The sequence below is a fragment of the Pelecanus crispus genome, chromosome 3, assembly GCF_030463565.1.
Source record: "Pelecanus crispus isolate bPelCri1 chromosome 3, bPelCri1.pri, whole genome shotgun sequence".
NCBI classification, from domain to species: Eukaryota; Metazoa; Chordata; class Aves; order Pelecaniformes; family Pelecanidae; genus Pelecanus; species Pelecanus crispus.
The window spans coordinates 48,733,037-48,758,913 of NC_134645.1; the positions used below are offsets into that span (position 1 = coordinate 48,733,037).

A 25,877-nucleotide genomic window follows, 5' to 3' on the forward strand; every position below is an offset into this window, starting at 1 on the left:
TTTACTTTGTTAATAATTTTCACCCTAAGAACCAAAACTTTGACAAGGAAATTAGTGCATGCATAGAGGATAATGGAACTTTTATATAAAGACCCACAAGCTAAAAGCAAATGCCTCATGCCACAAAACTAACTGCTCTGAAATTACTTGCAGGAATTGAGTAGAACACAGTATAGGTCACTAAAGTGAAGTATTATTATTTGCTCACTTTTGATAAGTCAAATCAAAATGGTTTAAACATTAGTGTCACTTGAATTTCTAACTGCATAAAAAGTTGAAGTTTTTGACAATATATAGTGTTTAAAGTTGGTGAGGTAGGTTAGTGACAGAGTAGAGCATTTCTTAGTTCTTGATTAGTCATTACTGTTTATTAGTGATGGTGGGGGAAAAGTATACATAGCATCAGTATTTAACAATAATGAAATGCAATTGTTTTACCAGAGTAACATCTCTCTGCCGGTGAGATGTAGGAAACAGATAGTTGGGAAAAGAAAGATAAGTATTTTGATTGAGCATTCAGCTTTAGTTTTGTTTTAATCTTGGTTATTCTGTTCTGTACCAACCAAAATGTTTATCCTTCACTTACTGCTGTTAATACATTTCAAGTGCATTCTTTCTCCTTTCTTTGCTGGTTGCTGCTCAGCTGGGTTAGGGCGTAGTGCTCTAGCTCTTGAGGAGGAAGTCAGTTCCTTCATCTGTCTGAATTGCTACACCTAAGAGGCATTTTTTCACTATGCCCTTACCCTTCTCATCCAGATAATTAAAATGCAGCTGGATTAGTAGGAAACTAGTACTGTCGATACTGCAGCATAAGAACTACCAAGCATCACTTCCCTCAGCGCCATTTTGTTAGAAGTAATGAGTTTTCTTGATGAAATAGGAAAAGGCAAAAGAAAACAGTAGTGTATTGAAGATCTCTGAGAAGCAATCAAGAGGTGCAGGTAACCTGAAAACATTATCTACAGTTGTTCTTTTATCGTCATTTTTGCTTAGTGAGACTTGCCTCATACAATTATGAAGTGTCACACCCGTTAATTTTTTTGAGAACAGATTTTAAGTGGAAGAGTTCCCCTGTGGATAGTGGAGCTAATGAGGCCCATTTTCATGTTGGTGTATGTGAGGGTTGGGTTTTTTTGTTTGTTTTTGTAGCCTGTATCTTGCAACCTTACACCTAGCTCTGTAGATTTGCATTGGAGCTGTGTATGCGTGTATACTAGTTGGTCATCCCACTACTGCCAGGCCGCATGCCCAGCATTGCCTGAATTCTTCTCTGCCTTTTGTTCAGGGTAGGAACTAGTATGAGTGCCGCTTTTCTACCCAGTTATGAATGTCTACAAAACTTTATAGACAATTAGGGTTTTTTTGAGTTGTCTAAATTTTCATGTTTGGCAGAAAACAATCAAACAGACAAAAGTTACAGTGAGTGTGAGAGAAGGGCGGAACAGATTGCTAAACTGGCTAAGGCTCTCTCTGCCTCAGTTTCTCTGTTACTGTGTTATAAGACTATTCTAATGAAACTTTAATAACTTGTAAGTGCATTTGAAATGCTGTACTACTGCAGCATTATTTTGTGTGTTAAAAATCTATAGACACTGACTCTGTAAAACGAAGCTTTTCAAATTAAAAAGCATTTCCCTTTTTCTTCTAGCTACTCTTATTGTCATTGTGCAGTGTGCTTTGTGGGGTTTATTACAATAAGCCTTCTGTAGGCTAAATATTTTTGGAAGAGAAGTCTCTGTTTTTGAACTTAGTCACGTGGCAGATCTAGCAGCTTTAAGAGAAACTGGTGTAGCTGGGCTGCTGTTAGTTGGAGAGTTCGAACTGTTCAACCTCATTTAGAATAGTTCTAACTGAGGGCCTGCTGCTGCTGGAAAGCACAGCATTTCAAAGAATAAAACTAAGGTTTGCCTAATTGAGGTGACAATATGAAATCCAGAGTAGATGGCACTGAACTGACATAGTAAAAATGTTTCATAGTGATGGCTAAAGAAAAGGGGGAGGAAGTGGAGAGTAGCCCATGTCCACAAGGAAGGAACCTTTACTGTAGCAAGAACATTTTGTAAAATCTGCAGTCTGCTGATCCCTGTGTTTCATCAGTATTCACTTTGCAATTACATGTCAACCTTGGAAAAAATAATTAAGCAAAATTACATATCTGAAGTCCTGCTGAAATTATTTGTTTTGTTTCTAGCCTAGAAGAAAGGAGTGGCTTTTCAAGTGAAGACAGGTGATATTTATGTGTATAGAGATACCCTTTAAATGTGCTAATAGTTTGTTTTTTTTCTTTCTCCTTTCAGGGCTAAATATCACAAATTAAAATATGGCACAGAATTGAATCAGGGAGATATGAAGCCACCAAACTATGATTCTGGTAAGAATTTATTAAGAATGAGTTCACTACTGGCATAAAAGCTTAACTGTGGTTTGTGTAAATGTTGAAGTGATAGTGTTGATAAAATAAGGCACTTAATGGAAGCAGTGGGAATAGAGATATAATTATTAATAAATTATTAATAAAGACTGTATTTTACTCTTGTAAAATTAAAAATGTATGCTAATGCTCTGAAAGAGTCTGTTAATAAATCAAATGAGTTTAGATATTGAGAAACCCAAACCAATAAACTGCTCCAGGAGATGATAATTTTTCTCTTCCTTAGTAACGTGTATGGATATTTTGGAACAGGGAGATACTACATTTATAGCTATAGAATCCTTTTGTCTTTGAATAATTCTTCTGAATAAAAAGTTAATGGCAAAGGCCATGAAATATGTAGTACATAATTTTTTGTTCAATTACTTCAGTCATATTCCAGGAGAAAAATAAGGAAAATGCATATTAGACATAAGTAAGAGTTTGAGTGGGGAATTTATTTATAAAATTACAACAGTCATTGGAAATATATGCAACTAACTTCAGTGCTGTGCTGTGAGAGGACAGTTTTTCACCTTGGTCTCTGGAAAGTTGATTTGTTTTTCTAGAGATTGCATCTCCTACTTCACACAAATAGCTTTAAGGACTGAACTTGAGGAATTAAGAATTTAAATTACTTCCTTTCATTCCTCTCTCTATCTTCCTATCACTTCCTCAGGAAAAAAAAAGGAGGGGTAGAGAGATCTAGTTATAGGTCAAGCCCTTGAAAGGAGAAGTAATGGGTGGTGATTTTTTTATCTCAGTACCCTGCTGTTCCTACTACACCAATGAAACTAGAACCACCTGTACACAAAGGAAGAATATAGAAAGTCTGCAGACCTCAGCTCTGTCACTTGGTTTGTGGAAGGAATGGTCTGGTTTATTGCCATGGTTAATTATCTCATTGGATTCAGAATGTCATTAAAAAACCACAAACAAACAAAAAATCCAACCCCACACCAACTGATGAAACTTTACACCAGGATTTTCTTGTACAAGATAGAATTTTTGAAAAATTTTATTTCACATTATTATTAAGGTTATTTCCTTAGCTGAAGAAATAGTTTAATTTGGTGTTACTAAGTGGAAGATCCCAATCTGTATCTGGACCACTAGAAAACTTTGTCCTGATCATATCAAGATCCTAGGCATCCTTGGTTTTTGTAATTTCTCAGAATGCAGCTATAGCACGTTGCTCCAGTTTCTAGCTGAGGAATGTAGTGCAAGGCCTGGCTTGCGCAGCAGAGCCGTAGCGAGTGCATTACTTCTGCAAAGCGAACATTAGTGGAATTATCTTTGTTAAAATTCCATTATCCTGGTTTATCCCATTGCATTCTATGTATGTAGCTGTCAGAAATGTACACTTTTTTTCTGTATCAAATCTGGGCTGATTGAAGATACGCACTTAAAACAGAAACTTTGTTATGATGCTCCTTTGGAGTTGTCTTTGATAGATGTCTGTGTCTTTCCTCCCCGCCCCCTGTTTCTCCTGCCTAGTCCGGAAAAAACATGGAAGTGTTTCTAGTAGTTCTTCCAAATGGGTCCTTTTTGTTTGTTTTCTTTATGATCTCTAAGGAAAAGAGAATTCTTGCCTGTAGATATACTTAATAGTGCCTTCAGAAGAAGAGGTTTTGCTTTCAAGAGGAATTTTCAGGCAGATTTATCTCAGTCATGTTTTAATTCTTATAGACTGAGCTTTGGTAGTTGTGCATTGGGTTCAGCTGTGTTCAGTTGTCATCAGAAAGTCATTGTGCTATTGCTTATTTCCTATGGTTACTGTTAAATGGATTTGTGAATCTGAGATGGATAAAATTCATATGGCTCTCCTTGCATGTGAATTCTGATTAGTCTTTGATAGCTTCTTTGGGTGGGTGGTGGGTTTTTTTGTGTGTGGTGTTAACTCAGTTGTTTAAAGGTAAATGACCTCCCAGTAAGGACAATAGCTTTCCCATGTCACATATCAAGTTACTCATAGGACTGTACCACAGGTTTTTCTGGTTCTTAATTTTTGTTTACACAAGGAGATTGTTCATCTTTCAGTCTTTGGACCACAAGGGTTTCAAGTTTTGTAGAGGCTTTCATGGATAATAAACCAAGATCTTTTATCTTGGGAAGCATATACTTATGTATTTCCTGGAGGAGGGGATACCCCCCCCCCCCATCATATAGTATGAAGCTATATATGGAATAAATGTGTAGCTGTTGGTTGCCAGCATTCAGATCGGTTTCTCACCAGAACAGCCACATAATTTATTTGTGGATTTTCCTGGAGTAGTACTGTTTAGATACAAATTTATGGTTGTGGAAAATGTGGTGAAAATTTTTCAACAGCTTTTCAGGTTAAAAAATAAACAAACAACCTCTGTTGTATCTTGTTTTTCCTTCCACAAAACTAATACAAATATGGATGAATTTAAAGTTGATATGAGTAGGTCTGTTGGTTTTATGTCAAACGGTCAAATATTAAGGAAATTGGTTGGATAGTAAGTTGTAAATAGATATCATGCTGCAGTTGCATTTGATATTGTTAGCAGTTAAAGATGTTTGTATTCAAAATTAAATTATGATCAGCAATTATATTGGAAGGTTAATGCAAAGATGGAACTCGTATTGTCTATGTCGTTATGTGCCCTTAAAAAGGAGTAAGATGGGCCTTTTGGGTGTGAGACGGAAGGGAAGGCACTTAAGAGTAGTGGAACTTGCTCTCATACAGCAGGATGTACCTGACAATCTTCATGTGTACGTAGTACTGCAATTATGTGCTATGTGCATTCTTTTCTCTCTTGGTTGATTATTGGCACTTTGAATCTTTTCTTTTGTTATTAAACCATTCCTAATCATTTTAAGACAAATCACATTTGTCTTTTCAAATGGATGGGCAGCTTTTTAAAAAGTAGGACAAGGAAAAAAATGTTCATAATTAAATAATCTTTTCCAGATGAAGGGAATGAGACAGAGATTCAGCCACAACAGAACAGTCAGCTAATATGGAAACAAGGACGACAGCTGCTAAGACAGTAAGTGTTGAAAAAAGGACTCGAATAATAAATGCAAGGGAATGAATCTGGTAATGAAATGTGATGATGGTGGTATTTGATTTTTTTTTTTTCTTTCAAGAAAAGTTAGTGTGTGTGATGAATTTCATTCATCTTCTGCCCTACTTTTCCAAAGTTTTTGAAAAATTTTAGTATTTCAGAACTTCAGATGAGAAGCCTTGACAAATAACAAACCTAATCTCCTTTGCTTGTCTTTCACTGAGTATAATAAAACAATCTGCTTGGGAAAACAGTGGGTCATGACACCTTGCAATTCTTTTTGCAATTAAAAAACAACACACACAAGTAATTCTGTTAAGAGCTATGTAAAATAAAAAAAACTGGCGTTGGAGAGGGATTACTTTTATTTTGGCCTGCTGAAAGTGCAGAAAAGACTAATATCCAAAAGGCTAGACTAGAATTTTTCTAATTCTCAGTTCATCTCAGTGAAGCAAATGTCTGTTAATCTAAATTAGTTTTTGAATTGTGGTCATAATGAGTTAATTAATTTCCAAGATATTTGGTCACATTTTTGTGTGGTTTTCTTGCTTTGGTTACAACCCTTGGTTTAAATTGAAGAGGTCTCTTAAAGACCTCTCATCAGAGTGTTTCTGTCTCTTTTTTTCATGCATTTGCCTCATCCCCTATGCTGATAGTTAGATTCTAAGGTCTTCTAATCAGCTAGCAAAGCTTTTGCTTTCTGGTTTGGTTTTTTTTTTTTTTTGGTGCGTTACAGAGGAATAAATGAGAGGGGAGGGAGACAGTAAGGACAGTCTAGAGCCTTTAATGTAAAGGGCCTTTTTCCAAGGAATTATACAAAAGTTCAGTTTGTCTGTTGGATGGTGTGTACATGCTTTTCTTTTACAAGAGCTCATATCTTTGCATGTATGTTGAATAAATGTAAATAAAGTGGTCTTGACTTGGATCAGTGATTTTGAAGACAAGTCATTCCTTCTCAGCGCAATTCATAAATAAGTGACACAGTGCTGAATACAGAATGCATATTACTGACGGGCTCTGTTTTGCATAGGTGACTTACTCATTGTTGGCTATATAAAAATTGAACATTTCTCTCCTAATGTGGTTATGTGGAGGATATTGTTAAATAATTGGAGGAGAATGTTCTTGCAGGAAAAGTGCATGTCCTTGATTTGTAATAGCTGTTATTATAAAATAGCATTTCCCCTCTTTAGAGTCATCTAGAATATTGAACATTTAATCAGTCCAGTGCTCCTGAGAAGACAGTGCTATTAACTCTGTATTCTAGAGGAAAGGACAGAGACCAATAGACCAATTTTTACTTTTTTTTTTTTTCTTTTAAAATATCATTATTTCCCCCCTGCTTCCCCTAAAGGCAATATGGCATATTAATGAAAGAGCCAACTTCAGACCTTGAGTTTCTCATACAAGCTAGTCCAGGATTCTTGCTGTCCAGCCCTTATATGCAAGACAAATTAATATTTTGCAGATCCATTGCAGAATAAGGAAAAGGCAAGACAAAGATTTTATCAAACCTAGGGCGTTATTTGTAACAACTCTTACTAGTAGCTACATCTACAGAATTTGGTTTTTATTCCGTCTGTTTTCTGGAGGGAAAACATACATAACGAACACATCTGATACTTCTTGTAAGACTTCATGTGTAGTTTCCATGTGTTGAAGAATAAAATGGCCATGTTGTACATGCAACTCTGGTGATTTTAAGCCAGTTGTGAATATTTTAATTGTAAGTGCCTTTCCATCCATTTTAGTAAATGAATGAATAAAGTATTGTATAACCTCTGACTGCTAGGCTCTTTGATTCCGCTTCCCCCCCCTGCCCCCCAGTGACTGTAGAGGCTGGTACTGCAAGAGGCGATCCCTCTGCAGCTGGTACAGGATGATTTATAAGCATGTTTCATTAGCACAGCACCATACTTTGCTAATTTAAGGGGTTGAAGATGAGTTTAGGGAGAAGTTTTCACATACTGTTTTGAATAAGTGAGAGGCACATGGAAGATTAGCGTAAGTTCTGTTCCTACAGGTATCTACAAGAAGTGGGCTACACTGACACGATATTGGATGTGAAGTCAAAGCGAGTACGAGCGTTATTGGGCCTCTCAAGTGATGCTTCAGAGAAGGAAAACAGAAATCAAGAGCCAATGGTAAATGGCCAGATTAAAGAAGACACAATGATTGGGTAAGCATCAAGATGACATTGTTATCTTTCTGCATAAATGCACTTAATGGAATAGAACAAATTTTTGTTTACTGAGATTTCAGGATTTTTTCCCTAGTTGGAGATTAGAGCAATTCTAACTAATTTTATTACGTTAAGCAATAAGTATGGAAGTAACTCTTAAGATTCACAGCTTAAAAGCGCTGTAAGTTGGTTTTGGTTTGGTGGGGTTTTTTTGTTGTTGGTTTTGGGTTTATTTTTTGTTTTAGTTGGAAGGAAGCACAAATTCAAATCAGGCCTCTCTGAGATAGGGGTTGCTGAGTGGTTAGAGGTCAGCATTGTTTCAAGTTAACAGTTTATTAGTATTGCTGGAAGCTTCACTGAATCGATTACAGGCTTTGCTCTTCTGGTCTGTGCTGACTGTGACATGATAATCTATATGAGGTACAGGATTTTTTTTGACTGGATCTGAAAAACAAAGTCACTTGCTACGTTCTGATTTCTGCAAGTTTTTGATTTTCCACTAATGGGTATACGTACGTAAATGTGACTGAAATGTAAGGTATTCATTTCTATCTTTCAGTATTTCTAATACTATGAAAAGTCAGTCAAGGAGAGTAAAAGCTTGTTGTGCTTGTAATGTAGAAAACATAAGAGGCTTTTTTCCGTTTTCTTCTCTTTTCCATGCAGAGTTTGGGGGGAAAAAAAAATTAAGTTAAATCTGAAACTTAAGTGTAGAGGCTTCAGGAAAATAATCTGTTCTTGTTTAAGAGATTGTAGTTGCAAAACTTGAAAAATAGTGAAAATGATGCAGAATTGTTTGTCTGAACAATACATGAGGTATCTGTTCCCAGTAGTTTGTGCTGCATCAGCAAGCACAGCTTTCCTCAAAGATTTTCCCTCTTTTTTGCCTTTTCTATACTGATGTGGCAAAATTCAAGACCTTTTTTTTTTTTTCCTAAGGTCTAATACTGTTATATGACACATTCTGTCTTTTTTTAAAAGCATTTGTAAAATTTCATTATACCCAGCAGATAGCTGCAACAACTGTAGGCCAACAAGTTACGTAAGGGCAGAAGTTCGTTGTTATGTAATTAAATTTAATGCTGTGAGGTGGAAAATTTGAACATATGAGAAAACCCGCAAGCTACTAAAATACATTGTGCTGCTACGTAGTTGACAAGCCATGTATTTTATGTACAGCAGCTTTGTTTTTGCAGAACAAGGAATGCTTGATGGATTACAATAACAATATTAGTTCGATTTCTGCTGAAGGGGTCACTTCTTTTCAGGGGAAGTAGGTAAATAAAGCTCCTCTTACCCTTTAAAATTTATTTAAATGTGTTTACTTCAGTTTTGAAACAGATGGGTATGTTTATAAGGTAGTTATTTGAGGGATGAAATGGTTGGACAGTGGTTTTGATATAGCAGGTTTGGGTACATTTGCATTTCTTTCCTATCTCCTTCCTTTCTGGGTAGATCTGATACTAGGTTTAACACTCTATAATCTACCCTGTGGCTGAGGATATTCACTGATGGAGAAAAATGAGTTCCCTTCCATTGTGGCTCTGCGAGCTTGTCAGCTGCAAGGCTGGTCAGGCTGCATACTTTGAGAAACTGTTTTCATCTCACTTGTGATGCATAAGATGGCAGACTGTATTAGAAAGCTTAGGGGAGCTAAGTGCGAGAAGTGACTCCAGGGTTTTACAGTGAAAGAATTTTCCATCGATCTTGTTCAGTGTAGTCATGTCAGTCTTCATGGGTGATTCTGAGTTTGCGGATGTCAGCTGAGATCTCCCTCACTGAGAGGAAAAAGTTGGGATTTTACTACAATTCCTTGGTCAATCTGAGTACAGGATAGCTTTCAATGCTGTGATTCTTCTAGGTGTTTCAAGTACGCTTTCAGACCATCCCTTTCAATTTTCCGTGCAGGAGGCATTCTGTGGCTTTCTTCCTGGCAGAGACTGCCTGTTACTTAACAGCTATTTCATCTTGTGCTACTAGATACTGTAAAATGTTACACCTCACTGTTTCTGTGGCATGTGGCACTGTTCACCTTCCACCTGCATCATTGCTTGCCTCTGAAATTTCAAAGTGGAGCTTGATGGCAGATGGTAAATCAGAAATGAGATGAGATGTTGTTCTCGATTAGCTGATGCTTACCTGTTACCTGTCTCATCTATTGTCATGTTACGTGTATAGAACAGCTTCTTTTTGAAGAGTATTGGCATTGAATAGGTGACTAAGATTTAAGGCACATAGATCTTGCTCCTGATCCCAACCGGAATTCTTACTGAGTGTTTGAAAACTTAATTCAACGCTTTTCTACCTGGTTGGCAGAACTGGGAAAAATGTACGTTGCTCAGCTAAATTCTGGCTGACAGTCAAGGTAGGGGCACTCTTTGAAGCAACGTCACCAGTGCTAGGCTGCTTACTGGGAGGGTGAAAAAATTGGCGTTTCTTTTAGCAGCCTCTTGTTTTTCCTAGCATGCATGTAAAGTGAGAAGAGGACTGGGGCTACAGCAAGCTTGTACAGTTGGAAGAAGTGCGATGAACAAGTGCCTGCAGTTTGGTAGTGGTAGAGGAGGAAAGTTACGGTGAGAGATTGGAAAAACAAGAAACCAGCCAAACCTTAGTGCAATCCCAGGAAGTTTAAGGACATATGTGTGTGTTTGCCAGGACCAGCAGACATTGCAAACTAAAATGCAGATGGAAGATGCTCTGTGGCTGTACAGATACAGTGAAACTCTTGTAGGAGAAAGCTTTGCTATCGCCACAGAAGCATGTGAACTGCTCTAGCCAATGCAGTTTGGCAAACTTTGCGGTTCAAAACACTTAATGAACATTGATGTCAATATCTGCGACCATGTCTGAGGCTAATGGTCAACCTGGAGATGTTTTAGTTACATTTGAAGAGCAGAGTGCTGGACAAGATGTAATGCATGGAAATGAATCTAGTCTAACAAGGAATACCTGTGTTAAAGTGAGAAAATGCAACTTATAGAACATTTGATTTGTTTGATCTTGGAAGAACTGCATAATACATGGACTCCATCTGAGGCTGTCAATTTTAAGTCTGATTTTTAGAAAAATGTTTACATGGAAGGAAGAATGTGAGAAGTGGAGTATGGGGATTGCATGAAGAGAAAATGGAAGGCAACATTAGCTTTAAATTTCCTTAAAGATTTCTCCATATAGCAATGTAAATTGCAGAAAGAACAGATTGGGTAAATTGCCTTCTGTACTACTGAACAACCATGTGATAAATCCCAAAGAAAGTAAGATGGTATTTGATGCTTTTATGCTGCCATATCGTTACTGCTTTGGGAGGAGAGAGGGCGTAACGGAAACAGGAAACAAAACTTCCTTTATGTTTTGACTGTTGTTTATTGGTAATCAACCGATACTTTCTCAGTGAAATTAAAGTAGTGGAGAACAACACAAATTGGTACGGAGAGAAATTCCACTAAAAGAATGGAAGAGCTGACATACTTCTCAACACAGTCTGATTTTGGCACGTTTTTTCTGTAAGCCTGTTAATCTGTGCATAGTGCTTGTTACTGATATTCACCCTCCTTCAGCAATACCTCTGATCTACCTCTGACTGTACTTCTGACAACAGGAGACACCCACAGGTGTCTCTCTCTCTTTGTTGGTTGCTGGTTTTTTTTGGGGGGTGGGGGGGGTGGGGGGGTAGTGGTGTTTGGTTTTTTGGGGGGTTTTTTTGGAAATGCCTTTGACGTTTGTAAAGGTAAGCCCTGGCATTTTTCCTCTGATCCCAGGGATGTGTGAAGTGTGCACTTTGTCGTGGATAGGGAGGATATTCCTCCTCTGCTCAGCTTACTACTCTTTTACAAATTTTTATGACTTGTCTGTTATACCAGGACTTGTCTGTTACACAGGTTATACTTGCTTCAACAGCCAAACATTCAGTGCTGTGATTATCAACAGTAAGTCGAGCCTTTTTATGGGAAAGGCTGGTGAGAATGTTTGGGGTGATTACTGTGAGGTTGATGCTGTTTACTTTGGTATGTAGAAGTGTACAGTAGTTACTGTAGTGCAAATACTTAAGACAATAATATTTATTTGCAGCAGACAATATGCAACTTGAATTCTGCTAGGCTCCAGATATTATAGAAAATTGCCATCTGGTCCCTCATACCTCTCAGCTTAATTTTGTATATCTTGGAGGGTTGGAGTTACGTCAAAGAAATCCCCCCACCTCTTTTTTTTTTTTTTTTTTTTTTTTAAATTTATTTTGGTACAGTGATGAACAAACTACTGTTGTCTGAAAGTCTTTTAAAGCCAAATCAGTTTCTCTTTTTACTGTTAGGTGAGTCTTTATGTGTTACTAGCTGCTACATTTGTGGCCAAACTTGTATTCTTACATTGCCTATTTATTTGCTAATGTACAGATCCTCTTGAAAACTTTAGCACTCAAGACATCATGTGGATTTTGAATGCACCCTGCAAGATTTTGATTCCATAAATGAAATGTTAATATGATAACCCGAAATAGATATAGTCCTGTTTCCACTTATTTCATGGAATTTAAAAGTGAATCTGTTTTCAGTTTCTTCAATCAGCTCACTTGCATTACAAAAGATAAGTACCACGTGGCATGACTGGACTCAAAAATAGATACTAAAATAATAACTTTATAATAATGGTTGAAACTCTTAACACCTGCAGTGAGAGGTGCTTTCCCCCAGCAAACTGAAACAGAAATGAAAGCTGTCTGCAAATGTCACTTGTAGCCTTGAAAACATGAGAGTATTTGTATCTTCGGTTCACTTATAACCTCATTTTTTAATAGCTTTATCTTACTGACTGAAACCTAAGCAGTCAAATTAGTTTACCTTTTTGAAGGTGTATATATGGTTACTATTTGATATGAGTAGAAGCAAATATAATGAAGGAATAGAACTGGAAAAGAATGAGGGTATACCAAGCATATGTATATACACACATATATATGGATGTGTGTATATATATGAAAACAATATAGATAAATTATCTGAGTTCTTGCTAAGGGCTTGATCATTAGAACTAAGTTTAAATAGCCAATAGAAACTTTTTAAAGAAAAATAATCCTGAATGATTTATCAGTTTCTCTCTCTGAAACTGCCCTTTTTTTTTCCTGTTAAACCTCATATGGCTTCCACTGCCTATACTTTACATGAGCAAAAAGGCATCAAACCTCAACATTTGAAAGCAAATCCAAAGACCTTTTCACAGATTAAAATTAAACATTTTGAAGACTTTATCTTTCTGATGTGTACTGCGACTGAACGTCTTTCTATACCAGACGGCCTTGAATAACTCTTTTGCATCTCTAAATCCTATTAACACTGACCCATGTAATGAAAATGCTGCGTACTGGCTGATGAATGTTGTGTGTTGACTAGCTTATAAAATGGTTTATTTGGGAAAATACCTCCCAATTTAACAACCTGAGGTAACATCTGCTACGGAAAAGATTTCCAAAATAGTATGCGAGACTAAAATATTGAATTACAAAAAGAAAAAAATCCAAAATTTCTTTTCCTTATTCCCTTTACTGGTGTGTTTTTGCCACCTTTTTCCTGTTTGTCCCTGCCTTCATCTTGCAGTGACCTAACAGGCATTTCAAAGATACCTGACTTAGGCCAGACCTGGACACTTTCAACAGATTCATTAAAGCGGCGGGAAGATGAATTGGGGTTTTGTGTGAAGAAAGTAGTACCAATAAACCACTCATTTCATTGACACAGATCTAGGTCTTAAGGGTTTGAGGGATGCTTCCTGGAAACGTCACAGAAGATTCATGGTACAGAAGGAATGGGGAGAAAGAGACAGAGTAGTTGTGCAGTAGAAGAGAGAAAGAAGCAAAGAGAGGAGAGCTGAATAGAGAAATAACTTAAAAGTTACTTTAATTCGTCAAACATTGAATTTCTTTTTTTATTTTTATTCTTTAAAGAGCTTGTTTATTTGACATATTATAGTTATCTGACTAGATTTGGCAAGAGAAGTGACCTTTCCTTTTTAAATAGCATTCCTTTGTGATTCCAACTTACATCCAAACCATTTTGTAAGTGTTGCTTACCTGTTGTAGTATGTATTGCACTGGTTCTTGCATTGTGTGGTGTGAATTCATAAGAGGTTTCAAAGGTTGTGACAGACTGTCTAGCCTGACCCGTATTCCTTGTGTGTAAATCTTCATGGTTGTAAGTGGTCCGTAGTTTTATAAGTTATTAGTTTGATATTTTCAGTGCTGCATTAAAAAAGATTTTGCACAGTATTGAAGATTTAACAAACTGTTCTTAAAGACAGTCCTCATAGAAAGGAATGCATTTGCATGCATTTGTTTACTGTGTCCAGTTTGAAAGAACAACTAGCCACATTGAAAAGACTGTGTTAAAACATGAAATAACTAAATTCTATGGGGAATTAATAAAACTTATGACCTTGCAGTAGCACATTTTGGTAGTAGTAGGAAACGGAGCCAAAGAAAATGGCTCAAGGAAGAGTATGCTAGAATAGGTCTTTGAATACTGGGTCACAACAGGCTTTTTCCTGTACAGGCCCCCAGAAACAGTTCTCAGCCTAAGCTGAACTTGTGTTTATTTAACTTTACTGTGGTATTTCTTCCTGCTTCTGAATTTATCAATAAAGCCTGGTTTTATTTACGATAACTTGTGTATGTCTTGGATAAAACAAACAAAAGAGCCCTGTACTTTTTCCTTTGGGTGAGTGAGCAGGACCAAGACAGTTGATGGCCCTGTGGTTGGGCAGTTCATGGGAGAAGTTTATGAGAGTCTCCCTGGACATGACCACAGGCTCCCAAGAGTTATTATCAACAAAGGAGAAGGTAATGATAGAAATATTGAATGTGTTGGTTACAAAGAAAATACATGTCTGTAATGTGGCTTTAGTCTAAGTTAAACTTGACTTTGCAATGTGAAACGCTCTGGATCATGTTGGGGGCAGGAAAGCTATCATAAATGTGCTGTTTTAGTTTCCATATAACAACTCCACCTTTCCTATAGGTTACAGTTTCTGCTTTTCACTGAGTAAGAAACAGGATTTGTGTTAAGATCCTGAATATTAAATGTTGAGAGCCAATTCAACACTATACATTTTGTAAAGCTGCTAATATTTCAATGTCAGGGCCAACTGGCATTTTACACAAAAATAGTTGTCTTGAGCTATGTGACTGTATGGCAGAAAATGAAGAGTTGGCTGTATGGCCCACTGAGGCACAGTGAGAGCCAGGCTTGTTTTAAATAGTACATGTGGAATATCCACAAGTCACGTTAGATTTCATGGGAAGAGATGATTATTATTTCTAGTCTTAAAGGAGCCAAGGGGTTAAGACAAATCTGAATAATTGAACAACCTGTAAAATACAAGTTGAGATGAGATTTTCAGGGCAGCTGCAGAAAATTCTGGCTTTCAGAATGTGATTTCAGGTTTATGTTGCTTTAAGGGAGGTAAATACTTCAGTTACCAGCCCATTTGTAACAAGAATTTTGTGTTTTAAGCAGGAAAAAGTGATCAGAAGTTCCCTGCATCAAGAGTAACATTCACAAAGTTTGCACACTGCCCATCCATTAGTAGTAAGATGGAAAACCCAGCAGCATTAGTGTAGCTATACTTTACTTCTGGCACTACTTATTGTACTTGTTATGCTTGTGACAAGCAGTTCTGTTGTACTTAATCATGTACAGTCACGAGTAGCAGGTAGTCTCTCTGCCCCAAAGACTTTCCTGCATAATTGGATAAGGCTACTGGAGAGGAAGATGTAATGCACAGAGTTAACGTGATCTGATAGAAGATGTTATATTGGTTAAATGATTTTTTTTTTTTCTTTTAGGTTTGGTTAGGAAGTGGTAAGTCAACTGGGATGAAACCCTCAAGGAAAGAAGGCAAGGTTAGGTGCTGGGGAGAAAACCATGCAAGGGTGCTGTTGCAGAGTACGATTGAGGAAGGAGCAGTGGGAAGGAGATTCAGAACAAGCAGCTGAGGAGCACAGGGTCAAGGAAGTCCTGCCAAAATCTGGTTGCTCCACGCTCTCTGCTTTGGCAGCTTCTGTAGCTGTTCTTGCTGTCTGGGGTTTCTGGCTTGTTCTTCCCCAGCAGTTTTTCTTTAGACAGTATGGCTGGGGAAGAAGCTAAAAACAATACCTACGTTCTTGCACTTTGAAAATTATGTTCTCCCTTACATGCATTTTGATCCAGGACAGTCCAGTAAAGAGGAATTGTCCTTTTTGAGGCCTTTTGAGGTTTTTTTAGTCTCTCTTCATTTGCAACAGGTCCTGAACCTTGCCATAGTCTTGCCTCACTCATGCCTGTAATACTGCTGTTCCATGTATCAGTCCCCCTTTGGACCTCCATTCTATTCTTTTCATCTATTAATTTTTCAAAAAGTATTCTAGACTACGAAAGCCCTGGAAATGTTGAGTTGTGTTTCTTTTTCTAAAATGGAATTTAAAGTAATTTATTATACTACCCTATTTCTGAATATACTTTTGCCACTTCTGCTTTTTTATGTTGCTTTGTGAATGAACCTGTAAGAGAAACAAACTAAACAGATGGAAAATAATGAAACAAACAAGCTTCAAACTGCCATCAAAGTACATAACATAAATTAGCTAAGGCTAGGCATTTTCTTAAATATATTTTATAGTATCCCTAGGTATTCATGCTGACAGTAATATCTAAAATGCATTATGTTTATGTGCTGCTAAAGGATGAAAACTAGCTAAATAAAAAATAGCTAAATTTTTGAGTTACTTTTGATTTGACTGCAACAGTGTATTGGTGTACAATATAGCCATCAACCTGTCTGTCAGCTTGAAGCTTCTTTTCCCTGTAGAACCTTTAAAATAGTTTAAATATTGTGTCACTTCTGGGTTTGGGGTTTTTTTGGTTCTTATGAATTCTTTCTTGGAAGTTGTGCCTTAGCACAAATAATCTGTGGTACTATGCTGACTTTGTATGTTTTTGTACTGTGCAGGGGTTTTGAAATACATAATAAAATGCCTTTTTACCCCCCTGTGTAAATGGAGATATATAATTATGTATATATCCTGCCCACTGAAGTATGTGGTAATTAATATGATAGTTGAATTCAGACCAGCTACTTAAAAAAGGTACAACCTTCTCTTTTGGTGGTCACTTTGAACTTCAGTGTGAGCGCACCTGATTTAAGATCAAATGAGTACAGAACCAAATCTATGTATGAATTACTGCAAATACTTGTCCCTGTAGAAGGATATCTGTCTCTTAATAACAAGTTCTGTTGATTAAAATTTTCTAGTCTATGTTTGGTATTAGTTCATGCATTGCTATTTACTGTAGCATGTCTGATAGTTGGCAGTATAGATTGGCAGCCATGATGTTTTTACATGGCAGATTTTTACACAGCAAAATACAGAGGAAAAAACAGAAATACAGTTGTGGTTCGATGATTTAGTCCACTAAAAGTTGACCAGGACACACAAAATTTGCTGAAGTCAAGAAGTTAGTCAAATGAAGCACATCACAAATTTTGTCTTATCAAGATTTCTGTGTTGGAAACAGCAAAATAACAATACTGTAGGATTTCTGTGAAAATGCACATTATTACTACAGCTTCGTGAGGTATTACAGTCTGCCAAAGTAGTGATTACTTAAGGAAAAAGGAAAATACTAGAGTGCTTTCATGTTTGTCATAGAAACGAGAGGGTCAAAATACTGCAGGAAGCAAGGCAAATTGGAAGCGTGTTTGAGATTGTTCTTATCTAAGAGAAGATATGGGAAAGTAGAAGGAATATTCTCAGTAAAACCAGTGACCATGAAAACATACGGTACATCATGGTATATTATGATGCTGTGTATGTGGAATTTCTAATGGCGAGCAAAATCTTTATTGGTATTTTTTGGCTGTAAGGATGAGGAAATGAAAAATGGGTAGAATAGCAAATTGTCTTAAGGAGATGCAGACATATTGGGGCTATGAAGAACCCACTCCTGCTAATTGTTGTTGTGTAAGCATAGAACTGCTTGAGCAGAGGCTGCATAAAGAAGGAAGTGTGCTGCTTATCACGTCTTATTACACATCAGAGCTTTTGCCCTTGGATGTTTCCTGTAATAAACTTTTCAAAAGTGTTATGAAGAAACACTGGAATAAGTGGGTACTGGACCCACCTGTAATCAGGTGTTTACACTGCAGAGAGTTTAAAAGCCCTTACTATATAGGCTTGTTAGTTGATTGAAACTTTTGAAACGGGTCGTGGCAGAAGCAAAATGTAGCATTTAGCAAGGCACTTGCTGGTAGTAAGGGTGACTGTACAAGACAATTTGGAGCTACAATTCTGAAAAAAGAGAGAGAGACTTCTATTGTTTCAGTGGTTGTGAAAATCCAGATGATGTGCATTTAGTGATGAACTATGAAAAACAGACTACTGATTAAAGGTAAGAAAACAATAAAGCTTGTCTTTACTGCTGTAAAGTCTTATAAAGAATGTACAAGGTTTTACTGGAAGTAATCATTACAATTCAAACTGAATAATTTTTTTCACCACTTAATCTTTGAGGGATTGATGGAGAAGTGCATCTTCTGCATAGGAAACATGGTACCTTTTGTTAATTTTAGGATTGCTTTAATTGTACTTTCATCAGAGTTTTAATAATGGTTACAGTCCTGCTTGGATTCTTCCTGTTCAGTTGTTAATATGACAACCCTTATGCTTCCTGTTCTGAGGCACTGCCTGGATTTGTGCCAGTGCAGTCATAATTTTACCCAGTCTTCATCTGTTTCCTTATTAGTTTAATGTTAATGTCTATGTAAAGATTATTTAGTCATCAATTATATTTGCCCATTATATTGTTTTATAGTGGCATATTTACCATGTCTCAAAAGTTAATGAATGATAGATCTAGAGTTTGATGTTTCTCAGCAAGGTGAGGAATGTCAGATAGCAGCAGCAAAGTTTTCCTGTACCCTGACGTGCATGCGGGAGCCCAACTTAGTAGCTGTAACTCATGTCCTTGTGGCTGAGGCTGTTAGTGATGGTATATTGATATTGATGTTGCATATCAGATGCATATTGCTTTAAAATGCTTTTCAAGTAAAAAAATTGAAGTGTCTGTTCTGGTAATTGCAGCTGGATGAAGAATAATTGTTGGTTCTAATAAGATAGTTTATGGATAATGTTTATTTTTTTTAATCCACAAACATTTTTACCTGTAATAGTCCATTTTTACCTGTAGGCTTATTTTAGTCTCGTGTGTTGTTGGACATCATAATGCAGAACAGACTGGCAATTACAAAAGTGACTTTATTATGATTTCTTTTGACTCATTATGGTGGTTGTTGTTGTTTAGGAAACCTGAGTTGACTGACTCTGCCTCTCTGCTAGAGACCTTCAAGTTTCTTGAAAATGCAGCTGCAGACTTTAGTGATGAAGATGATGAAGAAGATATTGAAGGAAGAGAGAAAACAATCATTGATACTGCAACAGTGAGTGGAAAAAATAATTGAAAAAGTTACGAAGAACAGAAAAAGTGAGATTAATGAGATGCCTGTATGCAAAGTATATGACTGTGTATGTACACGTGCAAATCCTTAATGCATCTTTATGATGGTCTGTTCAAGCATGTGTGCATAAGAGGAATTATATATGCATTTCTGAGTTTGTGCATACAAGTTAAGCTTTGCCATTTTTATTGCTTTAATTTTTCAGTGACAGATTAAAATTTTTTTGAATTGTCTTCACTATTCCATACTGCCTAGTATTTTTGATACATATTGGATACAATTTTTAAGGTAGCAGATGTCCTCTTTTTTTTTTTTTTTTTTTTTACAATTTTTGGCTTAGTTTGAAGGTATTGTTTGTAATGTTGCATGTCAAAAATGCATTGTTTGTTGAATATTTATATAAATGTGTTGATATTTAGAATGACTTGTTAGAATCTTAGAATTTATCCTTGTAGGGTACAGAACTGAAATACTGCATTTATTTTTAAATAGCTTGTGGAAGGAAGAAAAACTATAACTGGAAAAACTCTAACATGTGGTTAATAAACACTTTTGTTTGTTCAGTCAAATACATGAAACTCATTATCTATACTTTTCTGTATGACTTGGTCATATGATCACATAAAATAGATACATACAATCAGTACTCAATTTTATCCTCTTCTTTTCAAAATTAATATTTATTCAATGAGTTGTATTTCCCAACAGTTGAAGCAGATAAGTGTTACGATGGATGTGATTGTTTCTATGATCAGTTTTAAGAATGAACACTTAAAAAGCCATCAGTTTTAAAGAGTTTTTAAAGAGGGTCTTTGTAAACTTGTTCCTGTCATCCCTGGGCTGTGAACTAATGTCTGAGACTTTTCTGTAAAATCATCTGTAATACAGTATGTTCAATAAGTCTGCTGAAGGAATGAAGCTTGAAGTTTAGAATTGCTTCAGGTTTTGAAATTGGTTCATTGTATTTAGGGGAAACAGTTATTCATCTTCATGAACGATGGGATGTTGGCCTATGTATTGAAGTCTTTTCAGACTGACCCTTAGCAAGGTTCTAAGTCAAAATATTGTAATGAATGTAATCTTTCTTTTTCTGTGGAAATAAAATTTATGCTACAGACTTCATGTACCATGGCATCAGCTCAGCTGTTAGTCAAATAACTGTAAAGCATCTAGTCCCTTTTGATTATTGAGGAAAAAGTAAATATATTGCAGAAAGCATACAATGAGGTCCTTCTTTAAAACATGTATTTTTTCTTTTACCAAAATCTGGTAAATTTTTTTTTTTTTTTTTTTTTTTTACCAAATTTGCGTTTGTATTTGAAAGGGAGATGCAGTTTAAACATGGAAGTACCATGTTTCAATAACAGTAATATCTGAGGAAGTATTCAGGATGGAATGATTTTTTTCCCAAATCTAAGCAAATTCGTTCTTGTCAGTTGTGAGTTTTTTTGTTTTCTAGACTTGTCTTTTGGTCCACATGTAGAGTGATTTCAGAGGTGAGAGTTAAAAGGCTGTTTTCAGAGTGAATTTGGTTTTGCTGAAGTCCTTTCTACAGCATTCTGGGGTCTTTGTGGGCTTTGCATGGTTTTCTTAATTAAGAGAAAGTTTGTACTTTTCTGGTAGTATTGGTCTCGGTCTCTGTAGATTTATTATCAAGTGATCTACAGACAAATTTGATTTTGAATTAGAAATTTGAACAGTCTGTATGCTTATTCCAGATTTGCTTATTGATGTATACTTTTCTGCTTCTTCAACTTCCTGTTAGTATTTTGCATAGAAGACAAGAGAGTACTGCTTGGTATAAAGATGTGTATGTAACTTAATTCAACTTTTTTCTCTCCTTCCTGACCTTTCAGATTGTAAGGAAAAGAGTGCTATCTGACAGCAGTGAAGACAGAGATACAGAAGAAGCTTTGAAAGAGTTTGACTTTTTGGTTACCTCAGATGAAGGTGATGGGGAATCGAGAAGTTCAGGAGATGGAACAGACTGGGGTAAGGAAATTTAATGGGTTGTACCAGGAGAAAAAAAAATTGTGCTAAGAATATATTGTGAGTGATTGATTGATTGAGATCTCTGTCACAATCACAGCACCTTTTGAGTATTCCCACAGAAAATAATTGGCAGACTGAAGTCCTCTTGACATAATATTCTCATTTTTCTGTATACTGCTTTAATGTAAGGATTCTTCAAGGTTTATGACCTGGTCATTGTCTTTTTTCCTTTTCTTTAATGATGAGGCAGATAGAATTTGAATTTTATGAGTGGAATTTCAATGTGTTTTTCCAGTGACCCATGCTAATGAAGGGCTCTGATAAAGCTGTATTTAACAATTATGACATGAAAGTTATTTTGTCATCTTTGCTTTCTCCCACTTTGATACAGAGAGTAATGCAAGTCATAAAGACTGAATTAGTTGTACTCTTATTGTGTGTTAGCAGTTTGGGTAATATGAACTATTCATTTGCTCAAATTTTCTTCTGTAATTTATCAGAAGAATGTATCTTTAAGCCCCCTAGTCATAGAGAGGCATTTCACAAACTGTTTTCTGTCCTTTGAGGTTCATGTCCTGCAACCCAGAGTGCCATCATTCACTTTACCTGGACTTAATTATTCCACATAAACCCACTGCATAGGGAAGGGAAGAAGGAAGAGAACTGGTTAAATATCTTGACGGGGAGTTGTTTCCTCCTTAAGCTGCTCTGGAAAGTCTTAAGCATAAGTGGACACAAAAGGAGCTATGGAAGATGAATGGGAAATAACTGAGCTTTATAATGGAACTGAAACCTTGACAGGCAAATAAGCCATGGTAGCTGTGGCTGTCACGTGAGCTAACAGCTCTGAGATGCTGTATTTCACTGAAGCCATGTCCAACTCCTGGTTGGACTCCAAATTATAGTTCAGTGTGGTGTAGTCTCTATGCTTAAGAGGATGTGTCTCAATATTGTTAGATACAGCAGTCAGTATTCTGTTCACCAAACAAATTTAGAAATGCAACTCTTTTTCATGAAAAATATTTTTATTAGGTTGTTGTGATACTTCTCTTTTTAATTTTAAAATTTTATCCATTTATGCTTGATAAGTGTAGCTAGCTATTGCTTGTGTCACCAAAAAGTTAGTAAGGCAACAGGAGCTTTTTTGTTCTCACATTCACACTTCTGGTTTATTTTTACGTTCACTGATGACAGCTGAGTACAAATGAGCAAAAGTCTAACATTTAAAAAAAAATTGTCATGGAAAGTATTAGTTTCATTTCTAGAAATATTAAGGGTTTTTTTGAGTTACAGACATTCATGTTTTTGAGTTACCTGTTTCACAACCTGTGTCTCCTATGGTAACTGTATATAAGAATAAGCTTCTTCAAGGAAGTGCCATTGTGAATCACTTATGTTAATTTGATTTAAATGAAACTGTTAAATGTAGCATAGAAGAGTGATGTTGGGTAGTGAGAATAGAAGCAAACAGAGGAAGTCCTTGCTTCATTTTGGATCTCTCTTCAGCTTATTCATACCTCTCTATTTTCATAGCTGCTGCAAAAAGAGTAATGCCTCAAGACTTTGGGTCTTGAATTAATCTGTAACTCATGAGTATAGGATCATGACTGGAGTCAGAGATCATCTAATCCAACCTCCTGCTCAGGTCCATTTGCAGCAGGTTACTCTGGCCTTCTGGTCAAGTTTTGAATATCTTCCAAGAAAGGAGTTCCCATAAACTCTCAGGGGCAGTATTCTGGTATTTGACTGTCCTCGTGTAAGAAGTATTTTGTCCTTCTGTGATGCAAGTCCAAACAGAGTCTGTCTCTGTCTTCTCTACGCCTGCCCATTAGGTAGTTGTAGGCAGCACTAAGATGCCTCTTTTGCCATCGCTGAACACTCACAGTAGTCTCAGTCCCTCCTTGTAGCTCATCTGCTCCAGCTGCCTTAACTGTCTTAGTGGCTCCCCTGGACTTGCTATACTATGTCAATACTAGGTACTTAGCACTATACTTATGGGGTTTCCCAGTATAGGAAATATTATACTGGATGCAGTACTCAAGGTGTGGTCTCACGAGTGCCAAACAGAGGGGAACAATCACTTCCCTCACCCTACTGGCTATGTTCTTGTTAATATAGCCCAGGATATGGTTGGTCGCTTTTGCTGCAAGAGTTTGCTGCTGACTCCTGGTCAATTTGATGTCGATGGAGGATCCCTAGGTCTTTTTCAGCATAGTTAATTTCTAACAAGTCAGTTCCCATAATAACCCATGTCTGTTTTTGTATCTTTTGTCCCATCATAGTGTCTCCTTCAGATTGTGACTGATAGTGTTGTGCTTCCTCTACAGACATGTAATACCCTTTCTGTGTATTAGTCTGAGGATAAGTTCATTCTTGTTTGTATTTTAAAAGGTCTAGAATAGTTTATTGATGTACAAAGCAAACTTGGTCTGAAAGGAATTAATTTCTAAATAATAAGGTTGAGATTTTAATGAGGAAAACAAAGCAAAAAGATAATGCATTTCAAAAAATTAATTTCGTGGCTGTAATGGTCATGAAAATAAATATATATGAGGAAAAGCTATATTACCTCCCTCCTCTCGCAAGTTATTTTTCTAAGCTGCCTAAGTACAGTCTTTCCATATATGGAAAAAATGACTTGGAGATTTAAACTCACATAACATGTTTTGTTCAAAATCCCCAAATATCGTACTATTGGAATAGAATCATAGAATCGTTTAGGTTGGAAAAGACCTTTAAGATCATCCTGTCCAACCATTAACCTAACACTACCAAGTCCACCACTAAACCAGTTCAGGGTAGAGTAATAATTAATTTCATGTTTCCTGGCTTGGTGGCTGGATTATTTTTTAATGAATAAAACTAGGAATCATTAAGGTTGGAAAGAGCCTATAAGATCATCAGTCCAACCATCAACCCAACACCACCATGCCCACTAAGCCATGTCCCAGAGTACCACGTCTACCCATTTTTTGAACACTTCCAGGGATGGTGACTCCACCACCTCTCTGGGCAGCCTGTTCCAATGCTTGACTACCCTTTCCGTGAAGAAATTTCTCCTCATATCCAATCTAAACCTCACCTGATGCAGCTTGAGCCCATTTCCTCTCGTCCTATCACTTGTTACTTGGGAGAAGAGACCAACACCCACCTCATTACAGCCTCCCTTCAGGTAGTTGTAGAGAGCGATAAGGTCTCCCCTCAGCCTCCTCTTCTCCAGACTAAACAACCCCAATTCCCTCAGCCGCTCATCATAAGGCCTGTGCTCCAGACCCTTCACCAGCTTCGTTGCCCTTCTCTGGACATGCTCCAGCACCTCAGTGTCCTTCTTGTATTGAGGGGCCCAAAACTGGACACCATATTTAAGGTGCAGCCTCACCAGAGCTGAGTACAGGGGGACAATCACCTCCCTGCTCCTGCTGGCCACACTATTCCTGATACAAGCCAGGATGCTGTTGGCCTTCTTGGCCACCTGGGCACACTGCTGGCTCATGTTCAGCCGGCTGTCAACCAGCACCCCCAGGTCCTTTTCAGCCAGGCAGCTTTCCAGCCACTCTACCCCAAGCCTGTAGCATTGCATGGGGTGGTTGTGACCCGGCACTTGGAATACTTCTTCTCTGTATCATGTCACAGGAGAAGCAATTTGAAAGAGGTGTTTGTGGTTTGGGGTTTGTTTTTTTTTTTTTTTTCTCACTAGGCATGTTGAAATGTTTTATGTGGTTTTTTTCAAAGACTAATAGCTCAGGCCTTCCCCTTTTTGTGAAATTTCATGGCTTTAGTGCTTTAAGATTTTATTTAAACCTTGGTGATATGTATACTATGTTCCAAAATTATTTAAACGTGCTGCTGCTTTGTGTAAATGATAGCATAGCACAAAGACAATGAAATGAGAATTTGAAATGCAGTTATGCAACATCTGAGTTGTAAAGTTATGTTGACCAGTAACATAGCTGCTGCTTCTAGATAGAATAATTCTTTCCCTGGAGGAAAGAAAAAGCTGAAAAATATGTCCTGATTTATCATAAAGTAAATGTTGCTTACATTTATGAACAGCTATGTGCTTGGTTATAGAAATTAGGCATGTGAAATTTCATCTCAGTTTTTGTGTTAAGAAAATTCTGAGCAAATAGAAGTGGAATGTGAGTAGCAGTTTTACAGCTTTCACAAGCTTGGTGCTATTTCTGTCTGTTTAAAATAAAAGACAAATGCCATTGACAGCAGCTGTTACCTCCTTCAGTGGAGATCACTTGGTGACATTATTGAAAAAGGATGTTTCATTTGTTTCACTTTGTTTAGAAAAGGAAGACCAGTGTCTCATGCCTGAAGCTTGGAATGTCGACCAGGGAGTAATAACCAAACTCAAGGAACAATACAAAAAGGAGCGCAAGGGGAAAAAGGGGGTTAAGAGTAAGTGGAAAACATTGCACCTTAAAATCATAAATCCCACATCTTTCACACCCTTAATTCTATCTCTCTTTCAATGTTTTCCTAAAGTTACTTACTCTTTTACTTTGCTGCTCCTGACTGCTTTCCTGTTCACCAGTTCTCAGGGGTTGAAATTAATGTCAATCAAGTTTCCTGATAAATAGTTGGATTAGATATAACTTCTTCCAACCAGGTATTGGATTAATTAAAAATTCTTGCTTTGAGCATGGATTATACTTTTGTTATTCAGAAACTTAAATTGTAAAAGGCATTGGTTTAATAGTTCACACTTTAATATAGAGGACTTCAGCACCCTTTCTTAGCTGGAAACATGCCAGTGTCACAGGAAGAGTTA

The 25,877-nt window shown here is 36.9% G+C and overlaps 1 protein-coding gene across 1 annotated transcript in view; it reads left to right on the top strand.

Moving 5' to 3' along the window:
• The window catches only part of STRN (striatin), a 66,174-nt gene that overhangs the window by 19,470 nt on the left and 20,827 nt on the right, over positions 1-25,877 (top strand). The window contains exons 3-8 of the mRNA XM_075707222.1: positions 2,298-2,371; positions 5,349-5,427; positions 7,469-7,624; positions 18,952-19,087; positions 20,962-21,097; positions 25,394-25,504. Coding sequence (XP_075563337.1) covers positions 2,298-2,371; positions 5,349-5,427; positions 7,469-7,624; positions 18,952-19,087; positions 20,962-21,097; positions 25,394-25,504 — 692 coding nt within the window. The remainder of the gene's footprint in view (positions 1-2,297; positions 2,372-5,348; positions 5,428-7,468; positions 7,625-18,951; positions 19,088-20,961; positions 21,098-25,393; positions 25,505-25,877) is intronic.